General features: G+C 41.2%; 1 protein-coding gene across 1 annotated transcript in view; it reads right to left on the bottom strand.

Moving 5' to 3' along the window:
- Positions 1-26,348, bottom strand: part of LYRM4 (LYR motif containing 4) — a 136,284-nt gene that overhangs the window by 99,692 nt on the left and 10,244 nt on the right. Inside the window, exon 2 of the mRNA XM_070405790.1 lies at positions 13,849-13,969. Within this exon, the coding sequence (XP_070261891.1) occupies positions 13,849-13,969 (121 nt within the window). The remainder of the gene's footprint in view (positions 1-13,848; positions 13,970-26,348) is intronic.

Here is a 26,348-nt window from a genome sequence, read left to right as displayed (position 1 = left end):
CCCAGGCTGGGGAATGCAGAAGGCAGCCAATTAATGATTCTCTCTCATCATTGATGTTTCTATCTTTCTCTCCCTCTCCTTTCCTCTCTCTGAAATCAATAAAAACATATTTTTAATAAAAAGACCCCCCCAAAAAAATCCAAAACCAAACATGACTCACTGGAGATCATACCATGAGCCAGACTTTGAGCATAGGCTAGAACCAGTGTTTCCTTCTGTGTCTTCCTACCAAACCACCTTGCCTTTATTAAGCATTAATGCAGTTTACTACATCTCTGAGGCACTGGAAATACCATGGTGAACAAGAAACCCTGGTTCTCTGGAAGGTGAGAGCGTTAGTGGCAGAGATAACTTACTAATACATCATTGCAAAGCCATGTAATAAATCTACAGTCACATTTTATTGTTTGGTGGCCCAGAAGGCAACAAGATTTCAGCAGGCAAGAAAGGGGGAGGAAGGGTATTGAAAGCTTTCCCTCAGGAGAGGGGTATAGGTGCTGTGCTGGTCCAGTGGCCACAGAAGGCCCAGCCCTCAAGGATCCTGCAATCCAGCTTAAGTGAGACTCAGATGCTTCCATTCACGAAGCAACAGAAATGCTGCGAAGGCAGGACATAAAGTATGATGTCCATGCGACAGGCTCCGCACGGTACAGAAACAGACAGAAATAAGCTTGTTCCTAATGGTTCGCTAAACTGCCTAGAGTAGAAGAAGAGAGTGGTCAATGTCTTGTAGGAGAAAATGAGCTCAGTTTTTAAAAAAAATTTCCAATTAGAAAAATACTTTAATATTATGAAAAATACAGCTACAAAGCTAGCTGCAAACTTTAAATAATAGCTGAGAGTTATGAAAAAAAGCAAAACACTAAGTTTGGCACTGTTAAGACAGAACCCAGTTCAAAGCTAGAGAAAAATTTATTTTTTTCTCTTTTTACAGTCTCCCCTTCCCCATCCCACTCTTTCTAGGTTTGTTGAGTCCTAGTGAAGAAAACCTCATTTTTCAATAAGTTATCTACAACCTGTCACCTGTACGAAAGGGCAACTGCTGTTCCTCACCTTGACCCATGTAACATTCCTGTCATCACTGAGTGTTAAAAGCTTTATGAAGTATCGCCAAAGTATTTTCTCGAATTGGTTCCCTTGCTGAGGCTGACTATGAAGAATAAACATTACATAACTCAGCATTATGTAACCTAGTTACTCTCCCACGCTTATCAAAACATGTTATCTGTGAGATCTGGGGAATCAAGCTTTCTTTTAAAAGTCAATTTAGTAAATAGAGAAGGTCAGTGACATAACTCACCCTTATAGTTCTTAATTCCTTCACAGGTATGTTCTGTAACCTAATGATCATTTTCAGAATCAGAAAATGTCAGGCATGCAAGGGATCTTAGAGAGCCATGGCATGACCTTCCCCTTACCTACAGGAGGAGGTCTGCATATGAGGACTGCCTGCCAGCTGCCAAGGAGGCGGTTAGGAGCAGAACCCACCTCTGCTGGCTCTTAGGCCAGACAGCATTCAGTGATTGAGTATTTATTGGGCTCTGATGGCAAATCTACCTCCGTGCAGGCAATTCTGGAATACACTAACTTATTAGTAAAATTCAGACATAACCTGTTGAAACCCCCAGTCCAATTTCAACAAGGCATTTAGGTTTGTTAAGTACAGCAGATTGATAAAAAAAATTCTTGTGCTATTAGAGATATTGGAATTAATGCACCCAATTGTGTACTTTTTATAGATGAGGCCTAAAAGGTCAGGGAATTTTTGATGGTGCAATCACTAATTTGTGATAGACTTTGAAGAGGAATCCATGTGACTTGGGGTAAGTCTTTTTTCACTACATTAAGGAGGTGAGATGGGTGGGGAGAAGAAAAGTATTCTATGAAGTGGAAATGTTTGAAGAAAAGGAAAATATTTAAAATACTGATTTAATTGTGTACTAGCATTATTAAATAAAACTAAGATTATTACAATGGCACATGTTAGAGAATATTTAGGGTTTTTTTGCTTATTTATAACTGACCAATCCATAAAATGACAGCCTTATCAGATAAAGGAAGAATTGAAATTTCTGACATACCATTTGGCTTTGATATTTCCAAAACATAGCAAGTACAAAACTAACATTAAGAATGGTATTTCTTTGTCTTTAGTAGAAAAATTAAACGATAATGTTTTAAGAGAGATTAAATATCATGACTAAGGAAGCTATCATCCTTGTGTTAGAATTTAAATTTAGGTGTATCTTGCTCAAAACCTCTTCCCTTACCAACTATTATTATGTCTTTGAATAAAACAAGTTGTTTTTTTTAGGATGATACAGGTATAATTAGGAGAAATCTTTCAAAAGGCACAAATAAAACTATCCTTTATATATGTGTATACACACACACACACACACACACACACACACACACACAAATGAAACCCATCAAATTTGAAAAAAAATCCAACTACAGATATCAAATGCTCAGAAAATGAGTACATGTTCTCATATACACACTGGACTTGGGGGGAGTGTCAGTATCTCCCTGTGCTTCAGAGGATGTGGTACAGAAAACACAAATTAACATGAACAGGGTGTGCCCCTTCTATTACCCTTCTTAGAAGATGTGACACTGTTCCTTTGTCATCTTGGGAAAAGATCTTCAGCATAAGCATGACTTGAATTAACTTTGATTGCTTGAAAGGATGAGCCAAGCAGTAAGGCATCAAAAGGTTTCCACTGAAGGGCACTTCAGTGATAGCTTGTCAAGAAAAGCACAATTGGAGCTGCAACCTTCAGATCTGTGGGGAAATTCTGGGCAAACACTTCTTAAATAAGGTGGCTGACCTTTAACATTTTCAGACTGTGGTTTTTGTATTTTTTCTTTTGAAGGCAGAGAGAGTGAAAGTGTTTTTCAGAAATGATAAATAAGATCAGCCCTTGGGATAAACTATTCATAAGACTACAGACAGTAAGCTGTTAGCTTTTAATAAGAGTTCTAAATGAGCAATTAGAAAAAGAAGTACAAATCTTGTCTTCTCTCACATCCAAAGTCTCATTTACCTTCTGCCAAAATAAGGCCACTTGCAGTCTGATCTCTATTCTAAGAACTGGCTAAAATATAAGAATAGATGTGGGCTCACCATTCTTCTGAGTGTGTGTGTCTTCAGGAAAACTAGTAAAACATGCCAAGTCTGACTTTCCTCTTCTAACCCATGGATACTGGTATGGTCTTAGAAGGCTGCTGTTAGGAGAAACTGAGACAACATATTCAAAGTGCTTAGCACATAGTGTCAGCACATAGGGCACAAGGAACACTGACAACATCACCACCACCATCTTCATCAATAAAATCATCTCTTTATAGATGTGGTAAATAAGGCAAATAAACAACTTGCCCAATATCACACAATAGATTACTATCAGAGCTGATAGTAACTCTGGAGCTGTACTTTCTGCTCCAGAGTTACTATCTACTTCCACTTTAGATGCTTCAGAAACAAAAACAGTTCAAGGAATTCAAGAGTGAACAGCTGTAGCAAACTAGACGGGGGGATAATAAAAATTCCCAAATAAACCTCGTGCAAAAACTTTCTATGATTAGCATTACCAGTGCCTTCCTCTTGAGCTCTTCTGAACATGGAAATATGCACAAGACCTATTATGAGATATGAAAAATGCAGAGGTGAGCAAGGCTTTGTCTAGAAAGGAAATGGAATCTTGTTTTGTGCATGTCAACCTTGGAGGAATCAAGTAAATTTAATGGGAAATCTTCAACCAAGAGGCATTTCTTCTATAAGAATGCCACCTATGGGTGGGCATATTATTGCCCCAGACTGGAAGATTTACTGGAATTTCTAGAAAAAGCAGAGAGGGAGACAATTAGTTTAAATTCTTGTAAAAAGAAGTCTTTTTATAGCTGCAGAGGAACTATATATTGAACAGACTGAAAAAGTAGGTTTACAGTAGAGTATGTGAAATACAGAGTTTATTTCTGGGTTATTATTAATTACTAGAGGCCCAATGCATGAAATTCGTGCAAGAGTAGGCCTTCCTTCCCCTGGCTGCTGGCACCAGCTTCCCTCCAGCACCCGGGACCTGGGCTTCTGTCGCAGCCCCAGCTTCGTCCGGAAGGATGTCTGGTCTAAAGCATATTATACTTTTATTATTATAGACTAGAGGCCCGGTGCACAAAATTTGTGCACTGGGGGGGTCGGGGGGCCAAGGGGGGGGGAAGGGTGCGTCCCTCAGCCTGGCCTGCGCCCATTTGCAGTCCAGGACCCCTTGGGGGATATCCACCTGTTGACTTAGGCCCACTCCCCGGGGGATCAGGCTTAAGCTTGCAGTCAGACATCCTTCTGGCAGCCAGGGAGCCCTCGGGGGATGTCCAACTAAAGATTTAGGCCCCCAAGGGTCGGGCCTAAACTGTTAGTTGGACATTCTTAGTGCTGCCATGGAGGTGGGAGAGGCTCCTGCCACCACCTCCGCACTGGCCAGCCATGAGCCAGCTTCTGGCTGAGTGGCACTACCCCTCGGTCTGACCTAAACCCTAGAGATTAGTACTTCATTTTACAACTTTTCCTCGGTTTATAGGCAGCAGCAAACTCAGACCACAAAGTCGGGTGTGCAAGAAATGTTGCTTTCTTTATTGTTTAGTAACCAAACCTAACTTCAACTTCAGCCCCCATTCTGCCAAGTGAAAAAACAAAAACAAAATATTATTTAACTTAGGTTCCCCACCCCCTTCTCTGGAGTTGTACTTCCATGTCAGACAGTTTATATCTCAGGCAGAGGTGCCAAAGAACCGAGCAGGGTCAAGAACATCTGGACCTCAGTCTTCTGTCTGGGCTGGCCCCCATCCAGCTGCCCTTGACCCTCACCTCAGAGCTCAAGTCCATGCTGATCCCTGGTATATTCTCATCTGGGCCTTGAGGCCTCTTGAGTCCAATTTGCTCTCTCCCTCCCTCCCTGCCACCTTCTCTCCCTCACACAAAGAGCTATTGGGTTTTCTGGGGTGAGGTCCTCTGACACCTCCTCAGCCCCATTGCATGGACACCATCTTGGTGCCTTGGTCACGGCCACAAAGCTGTGTGGCTGCTCTCAGACCCTCCATCTCCTGCTGCCTTAGGGAGTGACTCAGTGGGAGGGGAGGGTCACAGTCCTTTTTACATGGCCGCCAACAAACACTCAGTGTTCCTTCCCTCTAGTTCTCCTTCTCCTCCTCACCCCAGTCCAGGCACGTCTATGTGCAAGGCAGGGGAGGGTGGGAGGCAGGTGTGTCTCTGACCCAGCACACAGGCTTCCAGATCCACTGCTCCCCCAGGAGGCTTTCCATGCTCTGGACCTCGACACCCAGAACCTGCCTCTCTCAGCTGCAGGTCTTTGCCCGCAGTGGTCAAGTCTGTTTAGAGCAGTGGTTCTCAACCTTGGCTGCACATTAGAATCACCTGGGAATCTTTTCAAAATCCTGATTTCTGGGCCTCATCCTCCGGAAATTCTGTTTCTTTGTTACTAATGTTGTGGCTCTACCCCATAACAAAGAAACAGAATTTCCAGAGGATGAGGCCCAGAAATCAGGATTTTAAAAAGATTCCCAGGTGATTCTAATGTGCAGCCAAGGTTGAGAACCACTGGTTTAGAGGCTTGAAGTCAAGAAGTGCTCTTTGTTCTCTGCTTTCTGGAGGCGGTCAGTGTGGAACATTCCTGTCCTGGATTGGGGAGGGGTCTCTGGGTGTTAAGAATACCAGGAGGGGGAGCACAGACTCCTCCTAGAGCTCTGAGATGGGAAAGGCAGCACCCCCTCACCTCTAACCCCAGGATGTTTCTTTAGAAGAAGAAGCCTCATCCTCTACAGGGGCCTGTGCTGGCTGCCTCAGTTTCTCAGAGACAACGAATTTGATGAACGTCTTTTCCCCACTGCAGTAGCTGCTTCATTTGTTTGTTCTCGCATTTTTCATTAGCTGCTAAATCGCCCCGTGGCTGCAAACCTGTTGTGCCTGACTCATCCAGTGGGGAGCTATGGGAGCTGTGCAGGGACAGGGGAAGGGAGAAGGGGGCCCGGCCTGCAGAGAGGGTCAGTGGTGCCTGCCTGGCTGTCTCAGAGGATGTGGCTTAGGTTAGGTCCTGTCCCTTGGCAACTTTAGGAGGGGAGGCCGTGTACTCCGCTCCCCACTTTGACTCAGGGGCGGAAGTTCTCCTTGCTCTCTGGCCTCATAACTCAGTGGATCATAGTGGGATGTGGTAGGCAGGCAGCTTCTACGGCTGCACACAGGCACGGGCTGGTGGCTTCTGCAGCCGCACACGGGCGCGGGCCTGCAAGCCGGGACTGGATCAGGTCACAGGCGGTGGCAGGCGGCTTTTGTGGCTGTACACAGGCGTGAGCAGGCGGCTTCTGTGGCTGTACATGCTGTGGGCAGGCGGCTTCAGAGGCTGCACATGGGTTCAGGCTGTTGGCTTCTGTTGCCGCACAGGGGCTCGGGCTGTCGGCTTCTGGGGGGTTGGGGTTGCCGCCTGGCCTGCTCCCGGGCCCTCCCGCCCTCCGATCGCCATGTTGATCGCTGAGCGCAGGCCAGCCGGCAACCCCAATCGGCTTTCTGATGGCAATCACTGACTGAAGGCAGCCTTTGCCCACCCCCTAGCTCTTGCCTGCAGCCTGGGTTGCCGATCACCATTCTTTAGTCCTTCCCCTTTCGCCTCCCAGCATTGCGGCTACATATGCAAATTAACCGCCATCTTTGTTGGTGGTTAACCGCCATCTTGGCTGGCAGTTAATTTGCATATCGCCCTGATTAGCCAATGGGAAGGGTAGCGGTCGTACGGCTAATTACCATGTTTCTCTTTTATTAGATAGGAAGGATTGTTTTATTTTTCCTATGAACAACCGTAAACCTACTTTCACCCCACCCTGTCCATAGCTGGCTACAACTTTCCTCACATGTAGCCTAAACTACAGAGTTAAGATCTTGGTGAAAAATGGTCAAGGAAAGCTGAGCATAGAGTAAATTTCTCTAAAGTGTATCAGTAAGTTTCTGCAAGTGAAGAAGAAGGGGACAGATATTGAACTACAGAAATTTAGAACTGGAATTAGCCTTATCTGTCACTTAAGTATTTGGATGGAAAAATATATTGTTGCTATAGTATGTAATTGTACAGTGAGGATAAATTGGGTGCTTCTACTTTTGCCCCACCCTATGTTTTGACCATCATGAATTCCAAAAACTTCTCTTGGTCCCAACCTTTCCAGTAGATGACACATCACCAGCACTAGCACCTATCTCTAAGCAGAACATCTTTTTTCAAAGAAAATTAAATAGCAGTTGAAAAGCAATAATGTCTTAAATAATAGAAAAAAGAAAGATTAAAATGCTTTCCTCAAGCCCTAATGTCAATACTAGTTTCTTCTTAATTTGACTTCTTCCTGCTGCCTGACTAGCTTCTTTGCTACCTTAAACACAATCCACTCAATAAATCAAATATACTGTATATATTGCAATTCTGTGCCCACAATTTCTTTTCCTAAACATTTATTGAGCACCCACTCAATAAATATAATTATGAACTGACCTTATGAGCTTTTTTGGAGGAAAAGTTGGGATGGAATTATGAGGTCCATCAGAACCTTGTAGAAGTTCTTTCTCACTTTGACTCTTTGGAGACAAACTCCTTGTCTCCATCCTAGATCTCATCTATTATTCACTCATTTGATATAGAACAGAAATATACACTGAGTGGCCAGATTATTATGACCACCTGATGTTTGTAGGCAAAATAGCTATAATTTTGCGCTGAAGTTGCTAGAGGGCCAGACCATTATAAATAGGGAAGCAGGTTGTTTACCACGACAGTAGAAATGATTTTTATTCTGAAGATATGAGTAAACAACATGATTTAACAGCCTTTGAACATGGAATGTATATATATAGTACTTACTCCTATACCTATATAGATAAACCAAAATTAGACCAAAGCATCAATCTACATATTTAAAAAATGATAAGGCAGTCAGAAGCAAGTGAGACTTATGTACTCTGTCTTAGACTTGGGAGCAGACAGGAAAGCTCAGTTTAGTGGAGGCTAGTCCAGAACTTGATATCAGGAGAGAGGAAGAACTCACACAAACTGCCAGGGTCAATCGTCTTTATAGAATGATTTTATATGAAAATAATGGAAGTTTATAGAAAGGTGGAAGAATTTCTTTACTAGTTATAGGATGTAAGATAATGCATATAGCTGGAAAGAAATAGAGATTGCCAGACTTAATTATAATTTTCAGGGAGTTGTTCCAAAAGTGTCAAAGAAAAAACATGTGTATGTCAGACTTCTATTTAGTGGACCAAAATGATAAAAAAGGAGCAAAAGGTGCCTGCCTTACTAATAATGGAGAAAAAACAATCTGCCATTTTACTTCTTCAAATCAGAGTATCCTTAGGTGTGGTGTGAAAGGCTAGTAAGAAATGCAGATGCTCTCCTGAATCTTTCAGGGTTGCCACAATGAAGATTAACTATTTCTGTGCACTAAGGATATAAAGAAAGAATGACTCTGATGAGAGGCGGAGCTAGGTTGATGTGGTCCTTAAATATCTTAGAAACAAAATTGGGGGATGACTTAAGATTATCTTTATCTACTGCCTCAGGCACTCATGTCCTTGAACTTCTGAGTTTGCTCTAAGGAACTGGAAGACCTGAACACAGATCTAGTCATTAGCCAGGGACAAGGCATCTAGCTTTATTGCACCTTGGTTTTACTACCCTCCAGAAAGAAGGAAATGTATGCACAGAGACTTTAAGAACTGCAAAATCTTACCATGCTTACAGCTGTATCATCAGCATCACAGCTGATTGAGTGACTAAAAAGTTTCAAAAAAGATCCACTTGAAAGACTGAGTTGAAAGCAGGGAAGTAGGGGACACTGTTGAGAGAGGAGACAGTCTGATGAAGGAATTCAATTTGAGTAAAACGCCTTATGGATGTGCACATCTGGCAGCTTGAAAGGCGGCAGTAAGCTTTCTCATCTGTGGAAAAGTGATGCTGAGGTTGATGTGCATCCTGATGGTCTCTGGGCCCAAGTACTCAAGTGAAAGAGGGACTTGATATAAAGACAGTACAGCTCATGAGGGTAATGTCTCAAGATCCTTATTAGATTCCTGCTTTCCTTTCAAGGTTCAATCTCTCTGAAGAGAGGTTTGGGGCAGCCAGCAAGATACCACAATTTGGTGGCACAGACTCCTTGACTGCACTGTATGATCTCAGGGGCCAAACTCTTCATATATTCATTTAGTCCACAAATAAATAGTAAGAGCCAACTTTATGGGGGGCTATTCTAGATACTCTGGATAACAATAGTATTTACTACGTGCTAGCATCCTTCTAAGGGTTTCACATATGTTAACTTATTTGATCCTCACTATAACCCATGAAGTTGGGCCTGTTGTCATCTGTACTTTACACAAGGCACCGAGAAGTCAGATATCTGATTCAAAGTCACAGTAGGTTGAATAAGGATTTGAACACAGTCAGGCTGGCTCCAGAGCCCATGCTCTTACATACCAGGTAGCCGTGACCATGACAGGTGAGATCCCTGTCTTCACAGGAAAGGAGAAAATAGACAACAGTAATGTTATTTTTGATTCGATAAGTGCTGTAATGAAAACTAAAGCAGGGTAAGGTGATAGAGTGACAGAGGGAAGGAGGCTATTTTAGATTCTGTGATAAGTGAAGTTTGAGCAAAAGTCTGAGGGAAAAGGGGAATCGAAAAGGGGAGAAACTAGTCCAGGTAGTAGGTGCAAAGGTTCTGAGATGGGAACAAGCTGGAGATATACAAGGGATATGAAGAAGGTACATAGTGCAAGGGAGACAAGAGCAATGGAGGGCCTTTGAGGACCTCATAAGGACATCATATTTCATTGTCAGAGTGCAACGAAGCCCCTGGAACATTGTGACCTGTGTGAAACCTGCTCTGATTTTCCTTATAAAGATCATTCTGGCAGTGTGTGAAGAATAGAACATTTCGGGACAAGGGCAATTGGAGCAAGTTAGAAGGTTATTACAGTGGCCAGTGAGAAGGAAATACAGATGCTACTTTATTTTAGGCCTTTTCGCCAAGGTCAAGTTTACCAGCTTAGAGTGAGGTGGCTCCAGGAGTCCACTACAGCTCATAAGCCAACTACGGTAAATGTTATTCTTGAATTCAGGAACAGTCTTGATGTGAAAGGGAAGTGAACAGAAACCTCCCAGTTGTTTACCTATAATTGGCTAACTAGTTCTCTGATTGAATGAGAATGCTTTTACTTGTCAGGGCCTCTCTGAGCAGGGCCTTTAGGGATCACATGATCAATCACCTACTAGCTGATGTACTAGTTACTATGGAAGCTCTGGGCACTGGCAGTCCTGGGTTGGGCACTGGGCCTCTAAGTGGATTCACTGGGGATGTCTGATGACAGCCAATCTAGTCTTTTTTGTTTTTAAAGGGTAGTTTTAGCATTTCAAAATGAAGACACAGCTGAAATTGTGGAACAGATTACTTACAGGTAACCTTTTCTAAGCATTTTCTACTCTGAGCAAAGTTACACTAGAAGAGGAAACCAGCCTGTTTTGGTGATGCTTGCCAACTTTTACATGGGAAAGTGCCAAAGAGGTAAATCTTTCTGAGTTTATGCAAAAGAAGGACAAGTTCCAATGTTAAAGGTTCCACAAATTTCAACCACTGATGCCTGGGTAGTGCCACTGTTCTAGTTCTCAAAATGCGACTCATTAATCTGCTACTCTCAAAGTATATGCAAATGTGCAGATCAGTTTCTTTGTAAACTATCCTAAGCATACGAGTTATTTTCCACCACATGTCTTATTTTTTCCACCCATTTACCTTAGTCAAAGATAATTTCCTAGGCTTGTCTGAATGTGGCAAAGTTATTCTATTACTAAATAACTACAGAACTCAAGGAGGGTCACCAGAACCTGAAATGGTATTCTGGAACAGACTGTTTCATTATATAAGCAATAGAACAAGACTTCTAATCCTATATAATAAAAGCCTAACAAGCTAAGTGTCTGGTTGTCCATTCAACCAATCAAAGCGTAATATGCTAATGAAATGCTAAGGCCGCTCAACCCCTCGCTATGACGTGCACTGACCACCACGGGGCAGAAAGTCGACTGGTTGACCAGTCACTATGACGTGCACAGACTACCAAGGGGCAGATGCTCCGACCAGTAGGTTAGCTTGCTGCTGGGGTCCGGCTGATCGGGACTGAGTGAGATGGGCCGGACATGTCTTGGAGCCTTCCCCAGCTGGCCAACCTCTTGCATCCCTCTGCAGCCCCCATGCACCAGTGGGGTCCCTCGGCCTGGCCTGCGCCCTCTCGCAATCCAGGACCCCTTGGGGGATGTCGGAGAGCCGGTTTCAACCCGATCCTGCAGGCCAGGCCAAGGGACTCCACTGGTATGCCAATTCGTGTATTGGGCCTCTAGTTTTGATATAAAATGAAAACTACAGTTTTTAATACTGCTTCTCTTTTTTTTGAATTCTGTTTAGAGGCAAGCATGACGAATATATGTTAATACTAGAGGCCTGGTGCACAAAAATTTGTGCCCTCGGGGGGGAGGGGTCCCCCAGCCCGGCCTGTGCCCTCTCGCAGTCTGGGACCCCTTGGGAGATAATGACCTGCTGGCTTAGGCCTGCTTCCGGGTGGCAGATGGCAGGCCCAATCCCTAGGTGCAGCCCCTGGTCAGGCTCAGAGCAGGGCCGATTGGGGAGTTGGGGCACCGCCCCGTCATGCACAGAGCAGGGCGGATCGGGAGGTTGCGATGCCACCCTCAGTCACGCTCAGGGTAGGGCCTATTGGGGGGTTGGGGCACCGCCCCCTGTCACACTCAAGGCAGGGTCGATGGGGAGGTTGCGGCGCCACCCCCTGTCACGCACAGAGCAGGGCCCATCAGGGGTGTTGGGGCTCCGTACCCTGTCACGCACAGAGCAAGGCCGATCAGGGGGTTGAGGAGCTCCCCGCTGTCACTCACAGAGTAGGGCCGATAGGGGAGTTGGGGCACCGCCCCCTGTCACACACAGAGCAGGGCAGATAAGGGGTTTGGGGCGCTGCACCCTGTCACACTCAGGGCAGGGCCGATGGAGAGGTTATGGCTCTACCCTGTCACACACAGAGCAGGGCCGATCAGGGGGTTGGTGTGCTGCACCCTGTCAAACATTGAGCTGCAGGGCAATCAGGGGATTGGGAGCTCCCCCCTCTCAGGCACAGAGCAGGGCCGATAGGGAGGTTGTGGCCCCGCCCCCTGTAATACACAGAGCCTCAGGGTGATCAGGGGGTTTGGGCGCTGCCCCCTGTCACACTGATCCCGGTGCCGGGAGCCTCACTGCTCCACTGATCCCGGTGCTGGGAGGCATATTACCCTTTTACTATATAGAATAGAGGCCTGGTGCATGGGTCAGGGCCGGCTGGTTTGCCCTGAAGGGTGTCCTGGATCAGGGTGGGGGTCCCCACTGGGGTGCCTGGCCAGTCTGGCTGAGGGGCTGAGGGCTGTTTTCCAAAAGCGAGTGACTGAAGCTTCCAACAGCTCCCTGTTTTCTTTTTTTTTTTTTTATTCTGGGCCAGCTTTAGCTCTGAGGCCTCGCTGCTGAAAACATCGATACAAAGTTTCGGTCCGCCTGGCTTTCAGTCCAGCTGGTTTCTGGAGTTTTGTTTATCTTCTTATTTGCAACATAGTACATAGTTGGTTAGAGTTGTAGCTCAGAGGCCAGCAAGTGAGGCGGGGAATGTTGGAGTCCGCAGCAAGCAAGCCTCATGCTCGCTTCAGTGCCTGGCTGCCGGCCGCCATCTTGGCTGACAGTTAATTTGCATATACTCACTGATTAGCCAATGAAAAGGGTAGCGGTCGTACGCTAATTACCATGTTTCTCTTTTATTAGTGTAGATATTATGATATGATATAATGTTAGTCAAGCTGGCATCTCCTCATGACGCTATAGAAGTTCTTTCCAAAACACAAACAGAAATTAGCAAAATGGCAAGGGGCTTCCCTTTCACACTTTATAAACAAATTTACTGCAAGTAAGAGAATAAAACAAATAGAAGCAGAAATGAAGCTTATGGTGTAATTACTGCTAAATTCAAGGAAAATAGTGAAAAGTATATGTTTTTTTAGAGAGTAAGAAAGCCAACTGATAGTAAGCTACTTTAGTCTTTAGCTTTCCAATGAATTTTGCAGAAGGATGGATATATCGCACTACCCAGAGACCATGTTGTAGCAACTGCTCCACTCTACCTCAAGAGAAAGAGAAAGGCAAGCACAAATCAAGGTGGGCCCTGGCACTTCTACAAGATGAAAACAAGAGCACCTTCCAGGGTCCTTTATGGGGTCAATCCCAAAGCAGCTATTCACACCATTTCCACCTGCAGATACACCTTCCATGTGGCAACAAAATTCATTTCCTCACCAATGACCATGTCTTCAAGACAATCTTATCTTGAACTATGATTTTAAAATACTATGAAAAGTAGAATACATTTATACTCTTTGACATATGTCCATATACAAATGTGTAATATATCTTACAAAGAGGACATTTTTTGGAAGTTTCCCATACTTAAAGCATCAACCTTTAGTTAAATGTGAGGACTCAGCTTCCCAAAGGATGCATTCCCTGGAAACTCTGGAAAGCTGATATTTTCCTTTATGTTCTCCTTGAATTCAATAATATAATAGGTCATCTTTCTATGTTTATATGAGTAAAAGGAACAGTCTCATGATTCTGTGTAAATCATAAATACCAAAAATAGTGACATGCATTCAAGGGGATGTGTCAAAGCTTTAAACTCTTAATGAAAAATAGTACATCATTGAACTTTCTTACCTGTCGACGAATCATTTCCAGGTCTCTCTTGGCTTTATTCACTAGAGCCTGAATTTCCACAGGATCTTTCATATTCTTATTTTCTCTGAAGGCATCTCTTATCTTCCTGATAGCATAAGTTCTAAATAAATTTGGGGTGGGGGAGAAAAGGTATCAGTATCTCTGAAGCTATGTTTTTAAATAAATTTAAAAGCTCTTCCTTAGGAATGAACTGTCTGATATTCTCCTATGGATAATTCACTTCATTGCTTGCTCTGGGGACAGGCCCATCCATTACAATTCTGGAATGACTAAGCAAACATATTTAGGGATATAAATCTACCCTAAACAAGTCACATATAAATGGCAAACTGCTCCTGAAATGCTCCTTAGATTGCTGATTCTTTATAGAGTTATTCACATGTGGCTACCCTCCATTTACATGGATAATTGAACCTTTAATGTACCGAGACAAAGCAAGAACTACGAGGGGAGGGGAAATAGTGTACCACATATGAATGCACCAAGGCAGTGATCTAAGTCAGATTCGAAGAGACATATGAAAACATGCTCAAAGTCACTAATCATCCAAGAGAGCAAATCAAAACAACGAGGTACCATCTCATACCTGTCAGAATGGCTATCATCAACAAATCAACAAATGACAAGTGCTGGCGAGGATGCAGAGAAAAAGGAACCCTCCTGCACTGCTGGTGGGAATGCAGACTGGTGCAGCCACTATGGAAGACAGTATGGAGTTTCCTCAAAAAGTTATAAATGGGACTCCCATTTGGCCCAGTAATCCCACCTCTAGGACTACATCCCATGAAACCATAAACACAAATTAGAAAGGATATATGCACCCCTATGTTCATAGCAGCACAATTTACAAGAGCTAAGATATGGAAACAGCCTAAGTGCCCATCAGCAGATGAGTGGGTTAAAAAGTTGTGATACATCTACACAATGGAATACTATGCCACTATAAAAAAAGAAGGAACTTTTACCATTTGCAACAGCATGGATGGAACTGGACAGCATTATGTTAAGTGAAATAAGCCAGTTGGAGAAAGATAAATATCACATGATCTCACTCATATGTGGGATATAATGATCAACATAATTTCATGAACAAGAACAGATCCAGAGACAAATGGTGAGGGGGGGTGGTTTAGAGAGCAATCAAAGGACTTGTATGCATGCATATTAGCATAGCCGATGGACATAGACACTGGGGCGATGGGGGCTTGCCCGGGGAGAGAATGGCTGGGGTGGGGGGAGGGGGGGAGGAAAAAAATAATACATATGAAAGTTATGTACAAACAAGAAAAAGTATATTTAAAACACTAGGACCTAAAAAACAATTTTATATAACTACAGATTTTAGGTAAAGTTCTATAGGGATTTTAAAAAAGTATTAGTCTTGTAAAAAGAAAAACACAACTAATAAAATAACAGAAAGCAAAGCATAAGCATCCTGTAGTGGATGCTTCCCTCAGGACCTAGGGGAAAAATTCAGGAGCATTTCTGTCCAGGATTCCTTTTTGGTGCTTAAAAACATTTAAGATCTTTAACCTATAATTCATCAAAATTAAACTTCTAATTACCACTTGGATCTATCCTCATAGCCATAGACATTTTGTTGCAAACAAGATTTTTCAAAGTGTAAACCAATTTATCAAAGAAAGGCCACGTATAAAACGCTGTCTAGCTCTTTTGCAGTGAGGCATACAGATCAAGCAGTGGTGAGATCCTGGCTACTCTTTTGTCTGGTTTTAGACATGCCTATTTAGACAGTGCAGCACACTGCAAGCTGGAACCTCAGAGTTGTGGCTGTGGCTAAGATCCACAGTCCTTGCCTCACACATTCCTGGACTAAAAGATGAACACATCCTTCATTTGTAGTCTTGCAAACTACTCTTGTGAGGAAGAAAACAAAATCATACTCAAGTATTAATTGTCCTCACATCTATATAGCCTTTTCTTATGGATTGGTTTATTTCTATTAAAAATATCACTGTGAAGCCCTAGCCCGTTTGGCTCAGTGGATAAAGCGTTGGCCTGCGAACTGAAGGGTCCCAGGTTTGATTACAGTCAAAGGTACATGCTTGGGTTGCGAACTTGATCTCCAGTGGGGAGCATGCAGGAGGCAGCAGATCAGTGATTCACTCTCATCATTGATGTTTCTATCTCTCTCACCCTCTCTCTTTTTCTCTGAAATCAATAAAAATATATTAAAAAAACACACCAAAAAAAAAAAAAAGTATCATTGTGACATAAAGACTCTGTGTGCAGGGATGGAATTTTCTGATTTCTTTCCCCTGCCAACCTACCAGAAATGAGCTTGACCTAGTATCAAAAAAGCAAGTTCAAGCTTTTATCATGTAATAAGGGTTAAATGTTAGGTTAGAGAATACAATTTTTCAAATTGTATTTTAAAATTATAGCGTGAACTAGCCATTGTAAAACATGACCTTTAAATGAATCAAAATTTATGTCGAGTTATCTATGGTAGGACATTCAATTAATTCTGTATTTTCCACTTTATGGGAGAAAACAAAGCACAAACAATGGAAATTCCTCTTGGTCATTAAACTCAAATTTCTTCATTAGAATTTTATATTAATGCTGCTAAAAAGGAGTCAAATAAAATGCCTTTTGTTTTATCCTTTCCTCCTGCCATTAGTAACCAGTAAGAATAAATGAACAACTCAGGAAAGAGGACAGGGAATACAGATAAGTCACCTAGCTTATGAAAAAGGTTTTTTAAAGGATAATTCACATACCACCCCGCCCCCCCCCCCCCCCAAAAAAAAGAGCAGTTTTCCCTCACCTTATCTGAATGTGTGAATAGCAGAATATCTACTGGGTTTTTCAAGAGGGAAAAAAAAAATCTACATGAAAATGTTTCAGGTATACAGTAACCTCACCCATCCATAAAAAGACCAGAAAATAGGAGGTAAATAAAAAAGGCCAAAGGGCGTGGAATTGGAGGTTGCAAAATCCAGTCAAAATCTTGCTGAACTTCCAGAGTATCTTGGCATTGAAAGGACAGCAAAGGACAAGCTAGATCTTTGTCCACTCAATCCCCGAATACTGGATTGAATCCAGGACAAGGAAGCCTGTAAGTTAATTTTATTTTGCCAACTTGGAGTTACTGGATTCTGAACTCTATATGTAAATTTATGCAAATGAACATATTAATCACATCCCTGGATTTACTGACAAAATCTGGTAGCCCTTTACCCCTTTGAAGAGCTTTAATTTTGCCTTTCATACAGAAGAGGCATCTCTAAAGTCTTGTCAAGTCTAAAATTCTATGAATTTAAAAATGCAATTAACCTCTGTATCTCCTGGGCTGTCATAAGCAGCACGAGGCAAGGAATATCAGGCACTATAATAAGTAGATAGTTAATTTGATCTCAGTGCTGTATTGTCTGAAAACAATGTTTGCTTGCTTGGCCATTTATAATACACATAACTTGTTATTGCGTCATTCTTCCAAGTAGGTCAAAATATTTCCATGCATTACAAAATTTATTCCCATAACATCTCTGTGAATCATCTAGGTATTTGGGAGTTAAGATTTTATATTAAAGAACTTAAAGACTTCAAGCCTGGAAAAAATTGAGCAAATTTTTTTGTAAAATTATTTTTATTGATTTCAGAGAGGAAGGGAGAGAGATAGAAACATCAATGATGAGAAAGAATCATTGACTGGCTGCCTTCTGCACATCCCCTACTGGGGATTGAGCGCACAACCCGGGCATGTGCTCTTGACTGAATCGAACCGGGGAACCTTCAATCTGCAGGCCAACGCTCTATCCACTGAGCCAAACCAGCTAGGGCTGAGCAAACTTTTGCACTTACAAATTCTGTTACTGTTTATCATACACTTTTCCATATTAATTCTGACTAAATAATGTTAGAACAACACTTTGCACGTATCTGCCAAAACAACAACAAAATATACTTCGTAGGGTCAAATAAAAAATGATATCTTAAAATAAACTCTGATGATTAATATAAACATAACTCTCCTCATTCTGCCATAGGACTAGCAGCGGGAATCTTCACCTGTGGGCACACTCACTTCTCCCTTTTGGGCACACTGTAGCTGAAGGAACCTGGCCATGGGCTGTCCCTGTAACTTTCCATGTCTGTGGTCACTACATGGGCCCTTGTGCCAAAACTGTCTGTTTCACTGGGCAGCCTAGCTCCAGGAAATTCTCTTGGGATACAGATATTTCTCAAAGGTGGGGACATTTCTGCACACTTAAGAGCATGCCTTGATTAGAAGACATGGAAAAGACAGGCAACGTAGTGCCATTTAATTGGCAGGAACCAGATTACGGAAGTGGAATGCACTCCCTTGCTAATAAAACTCTTCACTGTATCTCAGTACATTTTTTCTTTTGAAATTTGACATTCTAATTGCGTAGGTCCAAGGTCCCAGCAACTGCTGCTCTTTGGACAATGACGATAACTGTGTAGCTACCAGGGCTAACTGGTAATTTACCAAGGGCTTTACTCACCACCACCACTTACATTTTAGCACAAAAAACTTCAGGGATCAGAAATCTGCAACACCATTTCATCCTGAGTTTCCTGAAACTTTATTACTTGGCCTAAATCCAAGGCAGCTTTTCAATGTACATATATGCTCAGAGCAAGAAGGTATTTGGCCTCAGCACTGTTTGCAATTCCATGATCCAATAAGCCCTGTCCAGAATCAACAAATGGCACATTCACAGTAGGTATTTAGTAATCATTATAATGTAGGGCAGACTAGGTTAAAAGGCTTCCATCTTCTTTAACAACCTACTGAAATTTTAAATTGTCCACTTTGCATTGAAAGGCACACAAGTGAGATAAACTGTATTTACCAAAATGCCTTAACACAGAAAGAGAAGCCCTATTCTCTCGGCCCATGTTCCATATACTGAGGCCAGGCAGGAAGCTCTCCTTACTGCATTCTTTTGTAAATGTGTGTTTCCTAGAAATAAGGAGGTCTCATGTATATGATCAAGAATGGCTGGCAGAAAATGGACAACTTGGCAGATGTGAGAGGGGCCTTCTAAATGCCTAGCTGTGCTTTCAAGAGCCTACAGCAGTTGAAAATCTGATTTGACATGTGGACCAGCATTTACCATATGCATTATATGAAAATGCTACTATTCCCTTGGGAAGAGTTACAAAGAATATTTGCAGTGAAGGAACCCTGAAATGTGAGAAGAAAAAAGTTAAGCAGCTAAGTTCATTCTGAATCTCTGCCCACTCCTAATAACACCCTTTACAGTACAGTAAAATTGTACTTTCAGTATTATATCTCACAAGCAAAATTTAATTCCCACTAATGAACATATCCAACTCCTGTGCCCCACCACTTCACGATGGCCCCCTCCCAAGCCGCCTTCGTACTTCAGGCTCCCGCCGCACTGTTTCTGGCATTCCCCCTTTGCACTGCCTTGTACACTAGAATTCATACACAGGCCTTCTAGGTTCGTCATCTTTCCAAGACGGGAAGCTGAAACCTGTTTATCTATACTTCCCCACAGGCCATACTACACTTTGTGCTCTCTGACTACTGGTGAATTGAAAAGTTTTATTAAATTAGAAAACAAGTAAACAACTCCCATAAAACCTATGACCCAATGGTAAATGTAAGATTTCTATTCCAACAGGAATAAAAATTCAATTACATTTAACCAGAATTATTATATACATCAACAGACTAAAATGTCATTAACTTATTATTTTTTCAATTAGAGATGATAGTCAATGGTATACTAATTTCAGGTAGACAGCACAGTGATTGGCATTTATATAATTTACAAAGTGATCCCCTGATAGGTCTAGTATCAGAAATTAATTTTTTAACCTTACAAGAAATTTCAGATATTATTTTGATCTTTCATTTACCAATTATATGTTTATATCTTTTCTTCACTGTTCATTTAATAACCATTGTAGCAAATTATTAGATAGTTCTGGAACTAATTTATACATATGCTAATAACTGTATACTAACTACATGTTTATATTTTTGTTTCTCACAGTAATTAGCATATTCTATTTCAATGTTTGCTATGTTAGGCATTTAAGACATTTGAACACACAACTGATCATCACAATTCTACTCCTGCAACAAACATTAAGTATGTAGAGGTAAGTTACTTTAAATATTTTACAGAAAAATAATCTGTTGTATTAGTATTTATAAAGAAGTTTCATCAGAAAAAAAAGTGTTTACTGACTGCCTGCCACTGAAAAATACTGATAATATAAAACGTTCTCACTACTTTTGTGATTATTAGTGCGTGTAATATATATAGGCTTCGAAAAAGAAAAAATGTTAACACTATGTAAATGCTAAACTCTACCTTTCTGAGGGCAACTATGTCAACAAAATTATGACTATTTGAAAAGAATGAAAGTATGGTCAAATTTTCTCTCTCTCCCGAGCACAGAGGGAAAGCCATTTTTCCTGTATGCAGATAGAGGTTTTAATAAGCAAGAAGAGATCTTAATAGATAACGGCTTTGAGCTCAAAATATTATTTTAAATATTATTTTAGGATAAAATTTTCTGAAACTAAAGTTTTAATTTTTGGCAATAAGTGGTTCACAGTTCAAACTAAACCCTATAGAATAAGTCAATTTAGTTTCATAGGTGTTCATTTCAAAAGCAATTTATTTCAATGTCTCATCTGAAAGTTATTTTGTTTAGAACAGATGGAATGTCATAACAGCACCTTAAAAAACTCTGAGACAGAACTGGAGGTTGCTAGTTCATTCCATGGTAAACCCCACCAGGTAAAGGTAAAGCTTTTGCTTTCTACCCAGTCTAGATCTTGTCTGGGAATATAACTTTACATCCTCTACTGTTCAAAATGTGTCAAAACTCTGAGTGAAATAAGTATTATGTATGGAAGATTGACTACAAGGCAAGCCTCCTATCCATTCCTCTGGATATTCTAGACCCTGTCTGTGGTTGCACCAGGGTCCTGAAATGAGATAATACAAGTCTCTTACAGAACTGCTTTATACACTCTGGGCTTTTATTGTCACAATTAGACAAGACTGTGAGATACCAGAAGAAACTGCCCTTTGAAAGTGGTTGTATTTATGCTGAGGGTGTTGCCCTTTCAAGCAACTGCCTGTTTTTATAATATGGACACTGTGACCATATAACTAGTCATGTCCTCTCTTTGCATAGGCTACTGGGAAGCTTAGAGCCAGATCTAAGGCTGTTCTGGTTGCCAAATGTCCTGTCTTCTAAGCACTCAGTTTGCTTGCTCACCTCATTCCAGGTCTCATTTTGGTTTTCCTATCCTTATTTTCCTGATTTTTCTAATGTAAATCCTGATTCACTGGATAAAAACATATTAAAATAAGTTACGAATAAAAATAAATGCTTGTTTTCAGTTTATTTGAGAAAGCATGGAGTTCCAAAATTTCTTAATCAGTAATTAAAATTTGTAACAAGGTGGTAAGGTTCCCAGGCCAGCTCAATAATTAATAGTGTTTAAAGAGAAGTTACTGTCATTCAATACAAGTTCTGAAGGGTAATTCTATATTCATGTTAAAAAACAATTTTTTCTTAGAGGATTTGTGTGTAAAAAGACATTATTGATGACCTGAACTCATATAGGCACAAGATACTTACTAAATTCATAGGCATTTTAAAAAATATATATATTTTATTGATTTTTTTACAGAGAGGAATAGCGAGGGATAGAGAGTTAGAAACATCGATGAGAGAGAAACATCGATCAGCTGCTTCCTGCACACCCCCCACTGGGGATGTGCCCGCAATCAAGGTACATGCCCTTGACTGGAATCGAACCTGGGACCCTTCAGTCCGCAGGCCGATGCTCTATCCACTGAGCCAAACCAGCTAGGGCATAAATTCATAGGCATTTAAGAGAAAATTCAAGAGCCTTGTAAATAATCCATATTTTACTCAGTCAGGTTGACTTGTTTTTTCCCCTCTCCTTATATAAACAAATAACTAACAGTAATTTAATTCAGTTAGAGTAGCAAAGTGAATACAGATCTTTGAAGAACAATAAAATGTTAATTTTATGATCCTGTTTACTTTCCTGTCTACATGATAGGAAGCAACTGCAAATTTTGACTCAGGGTCAATTCTCAATATTTCTACCAGCAGGAAACTAACCTATTTGAATACCCAAAAATGCAAGCAAATTTACCAAATTACATATATACACATTATGGCTTATATCTACTGGACTCTTATTCAGCATTTATTCTTTTCAATTCTACTTAGTCAAATTTTCTCGACAACTTTTAGCTTCTAAAGGAAAAATTCTGCTTCTGTTAACCCTCTGTGCTACTTTTAAATGCCTGACTTCAGAGAGTGGCACAATCAGATTTAGGAAAATCATTCTAGTGGCAACAAGAATGATGTTTGGTAGAACTAAGACTTAGAGGCAGAGAGGTCAGTAGAAGGCTGTTATAAAATCTAGATAAAAACTAGTGATAGCTAACAAAGGCCATCACTGTGGAGACACACAGTTTCTCCTGGTCAGAGAAATAAACATGTGAGAGAGAATCAGCTGGGCAAGAAGACCAAATGACTATGGGTAAAGGAGAAAAAGGGAATGCAGGAGGGCCATGCCTGCTGGAATTGGTTAGGGAGGAATGCAGAGTTTTAGGTCAGACACACTCAATTTGGTAGCATACCCAGAAAATGAAGAACCTTGGAAAGAAGGGTTTGCAGGCTAGGGGAAAGGACAGACAGAGAGGCAAATCATCGGAGCACACAGGGTTGAAGCCACTACAGATGAGTGCAAATAGGGAGAGCGCATGAAGATGTAAAATACGGGGCCTCTCAGACTGAAGGAAGAGGCAGAGGAGTGTCAGCAAGAGCGGAGGACAACAGGAGACAGTAGTGTCCTACATGTCAGGGAGGAAAGAAAGATGATTTGCTGAAAGCTGAAGACATGGCAAATGACAAACAAAAAAAGTAACAGAAAGATTTTGGCAAGCCAGACTGCAGTAGACTGAGGAGTAAGTAGAAGCTGACAGTGGAGAGGGTGTGTAGACCACTCCTGTCCTACCATGAGGCTGTCAAGGGACCAGCCACATCCCAAACAGCACAAGTCATACTGGTGTGTAGGGTTACACGGTAATGATGTCTTCCTATTGAGTCTAGTTTTCTGTCCTATGAGGTTCCTTTTGCACAGGCCCTCAGCCGTCATTCTAGTGCAGTGATGGCGAACCTATGACACGCGAACTCATTTTTTTTTATTTGTCTTTGTTAAATGGCATTTAAATATATAAAATAAATATCAAAAATATAAGTCTTTGTTTTACTATGGTTGCAAATATCACAAAATTTCTATATGTGACACGGCACCAGAGTTAAGTTAGGGTTTTTCAAAATGCTGACACGCCGAGCTCAAAAGGTTCGCCATCACTGTTCTAGTGACACCGCAAGGAAGAGCATGCAGACATGGGGCAGAAGAAGAGAATGAGCAGAGAGCATGGGAGGCCGAAGCAGTGACCACAGTGGGGAGGTCACATGTCTGTAGCTTGAATTCTGACTGATCAGGGGCCTGTGGTCCAGGGATGTTTCCTTCCATGAGGGTAAATGGGGCCATAAAGTAGCCTTGGGCCAAATGATCACACCACTGCAGACCTTCCTTGGAAAGATCACTGTTAGGTAGTCAATCCAGCTCTGCCAAAGCTAGCCTGACCTGAATTCTAATGCTAAAAACCTCTCCTAAGGACACAATGACCTTTCCCAGGCTTTCTGTTCATCTTCTTATTTTCTTTCCCTCTAATAAAATCCTGCTTCCCATTTTTCCTTTCTCTCCCCTTACTATTAATTTGCAGGTATATTATTTTTCATTAACACTGCTCCCACCCCTCTGCTGATATTTTGTATGGCATGTACCCAAGATAATTTATTTTCAATTTATAAAATTGCACCCTTTGTGATAATATAGGCTTAGGAAAAACATATACAATACAAAATACTTACTTACGAAACCTAAAAGAAAATATTAGCTGGGAGCAATACAATTGTAAAATGACAGTTTTAACTGTCTGTTTTCTCTCTCCCCCATCTTAAAAAAAGGTGAGCATACAAAGGGGTCAATAACCTGGTGAAGAGACAAGTTCTAAAGCCAAGATATCCCGGGGAAAGAACTCAGGGGATTCCATCTCTCCACAGCCAATTCTGTATACCCTCAGTAGTGGTACTGAACATGAGCAGGCTAGGGAAAGGAAGGACTTGCAGGAAAATAAAATTAATGATCTGGGAGTTCAAATTACTGAATCCAAATTCTGACCTGCACTTTAAAGCCACAGGGCAGGGCAGAGAGAAGGAGATCCAAGGTGATGCTTGCAGTAGCTCCACAGAGGGATTTTCACAAACAGCTGACATGCAACATGTGACAGGACACTAGAATTTGCTAGTCTTTCTTGTGTGAAGAAGCCCACCCAGAGATAAAGAGCTGCATTTCCTGTGGAGGCAGGTGAAGGTAGAGAGGGCTACCTGTCCCGGGTCAACATAGAATACAAGGAAACGTGTTGGTGTTGGAGGACTTAGGTGTCAACCTGCTGTATGATTTTAGGTTTGCTACTTTAATTCTATGAGCTGCATCTTCCTCATATGCAAATGAGGGAGATTAAAAGTACCTGCTTCATAGTTTTTATGATGATTAAATGAGATGATACAAGGAAAAGCCTAATATGTCTGGCCCATTTTAGGGAAATGGTAAAGTAAAAAAGAGCTATTATTATTATTATTGTATTTGTAAAATGGAGTCATAATACCTATTTCATAGTGATCTATCTTAAATCCAGTAATGCATATTAAAATGCATAGTATATAGTTAATAGTATACAGTAAGTGACTAATCAATGTTAATTCACTACAGAGTCTCCTTTTCTTCTTTCTTCTTTTTTCTAAACACTGGGAAATCTTTGTGAATATGGAACACATCACCAAGGCAGTAAACAGCCTCAGTGGCAAGGCCAGATTTTAACATTATGACAGTTTTCATCAAAATTTGATTGAAACCAATTCTTCCAATGCTTTTGATCCCTGGAATGAAACTAATTTAGATTCAGCAGAGTGCAGTATTTACTACAACAGAGGTATTTGTGAGGCCACTACCTCCAGTAGATTTAGTAATAAAAAGAATTGGAAGACTTTTGTTATAACACAATCTTACTAGAATGAAAGCTCCATAAATAAAACTCTGATAAATTTTATTCTGTGATGTACCCCGTGCCTAGCACAGAGCCTGGTATATAGGTCAATAAATATTTTTAATTGAATGTGGCTCACAGGCATGTTACGTATCAATGTCTTTGTCAAAAAGTTACTGTCTTCAGGACCGAAGAGAGGAAAATAGGCACTGAAGATAACTAGCACCCATTATGTTGGTGGTGACAGCTGACACACTGTACAATTCGGATGGATGATACTGGTCTGACTCAGGAATACAAGTTTCTCCTGCTATTCGAAAGTATAGCATTCCTATGAAACTTTTCACAAGCTGTAATGGCATAAAGCAAAGAAGCAATTATTATTAATTTATATGGAAAAAATTTTGAATCTTTCCAGACCCAAAATTCAAAGCATGCACAATATCTTTATTTCATTCACTATGATCAAAAAGTTAAATTAGCCCAGCCAGCATTGCTCAGTGGTTGAGCATCGACCTATGAACCAGGAAGTCATGGTTCGATTTCAGGTCAGAGCACATGTCCGGGTTGTGGGCTCGATCCCCAGTGTAGGGCATGCAGGAGGCAGCCGATCAATGATTCTCTCTCATCATTGATGTTTCTATCTCTCTCTCCAACTCCCTCCCTCTCTGAAATATATATATATATATATATATATATATATATAATGCATGTAAAAGGAAAGCTAAATTATGTCCAGTTCTATCCTAAGTGTAACACCCTTCCAAGATCTCAAGGTTTTCTGATATCTTGGGCACATCTTGCTTACAAATGCACAAATCAAACTGAGATGCTCACAGACACAGTGCAAAGCTCTGGAGGTGTCACTCTCACTGCTCAGTGCTCAGGATGTGCATTGCGCCTCTATAAAGACTGCAGCAAAACAAACGCTGGACACTATCTTTGCTTTTTGCCTTTTTTTTGGAAAGTGAAAATTCTCTTCAAATTTCTTTTGGTTAGTGACAACAGGTATTAATGTATGTAAATATTTAGTAAAAGCGAAGTGACAATAGTTGAACTTTCGAGAAGCAGGAGATACCTGTATTGGAGATTCTAATAAAGCCCTTCATCTTTAGCAAAATAATAACATAAGGTTATTTCAGCCTAAATAAGACAAACTCAGACAGTCCCAACCATATTATCACTACCCTAATTTATAAGAACTTTACAGATTACAAACCAATCACATGCAAATTCTCTCATTTAAAAATTTTGTGGTTTGCTTACACTTTATTAGAGTTCCTACTATAGGCAAAGCCAGTGGGAGATAAAAAACAAATACATGAATATGTCAGG

This window comes from Myotis yumanensis, unplaced genomic scaffold (genome assembly GCF_028538775.1).
Source record: "Myotis yumanensis isolate MYYU_CA2020_CCGP unplaced genomic scaffold, mMyoYum1.0.hap1 SCAF_2, whole genome shotgun sequence".
Taxonomy (NCBI): domain Eukaryota; kingdom Metazoa; phylum Chordata; class Mammalia; order Chiroptera; family Vespertilionidae; genus Myotis; species Myotis yumanensis.
This window is presented reverse-complemented; position numbering and strand designations above follow the sequence as displayed.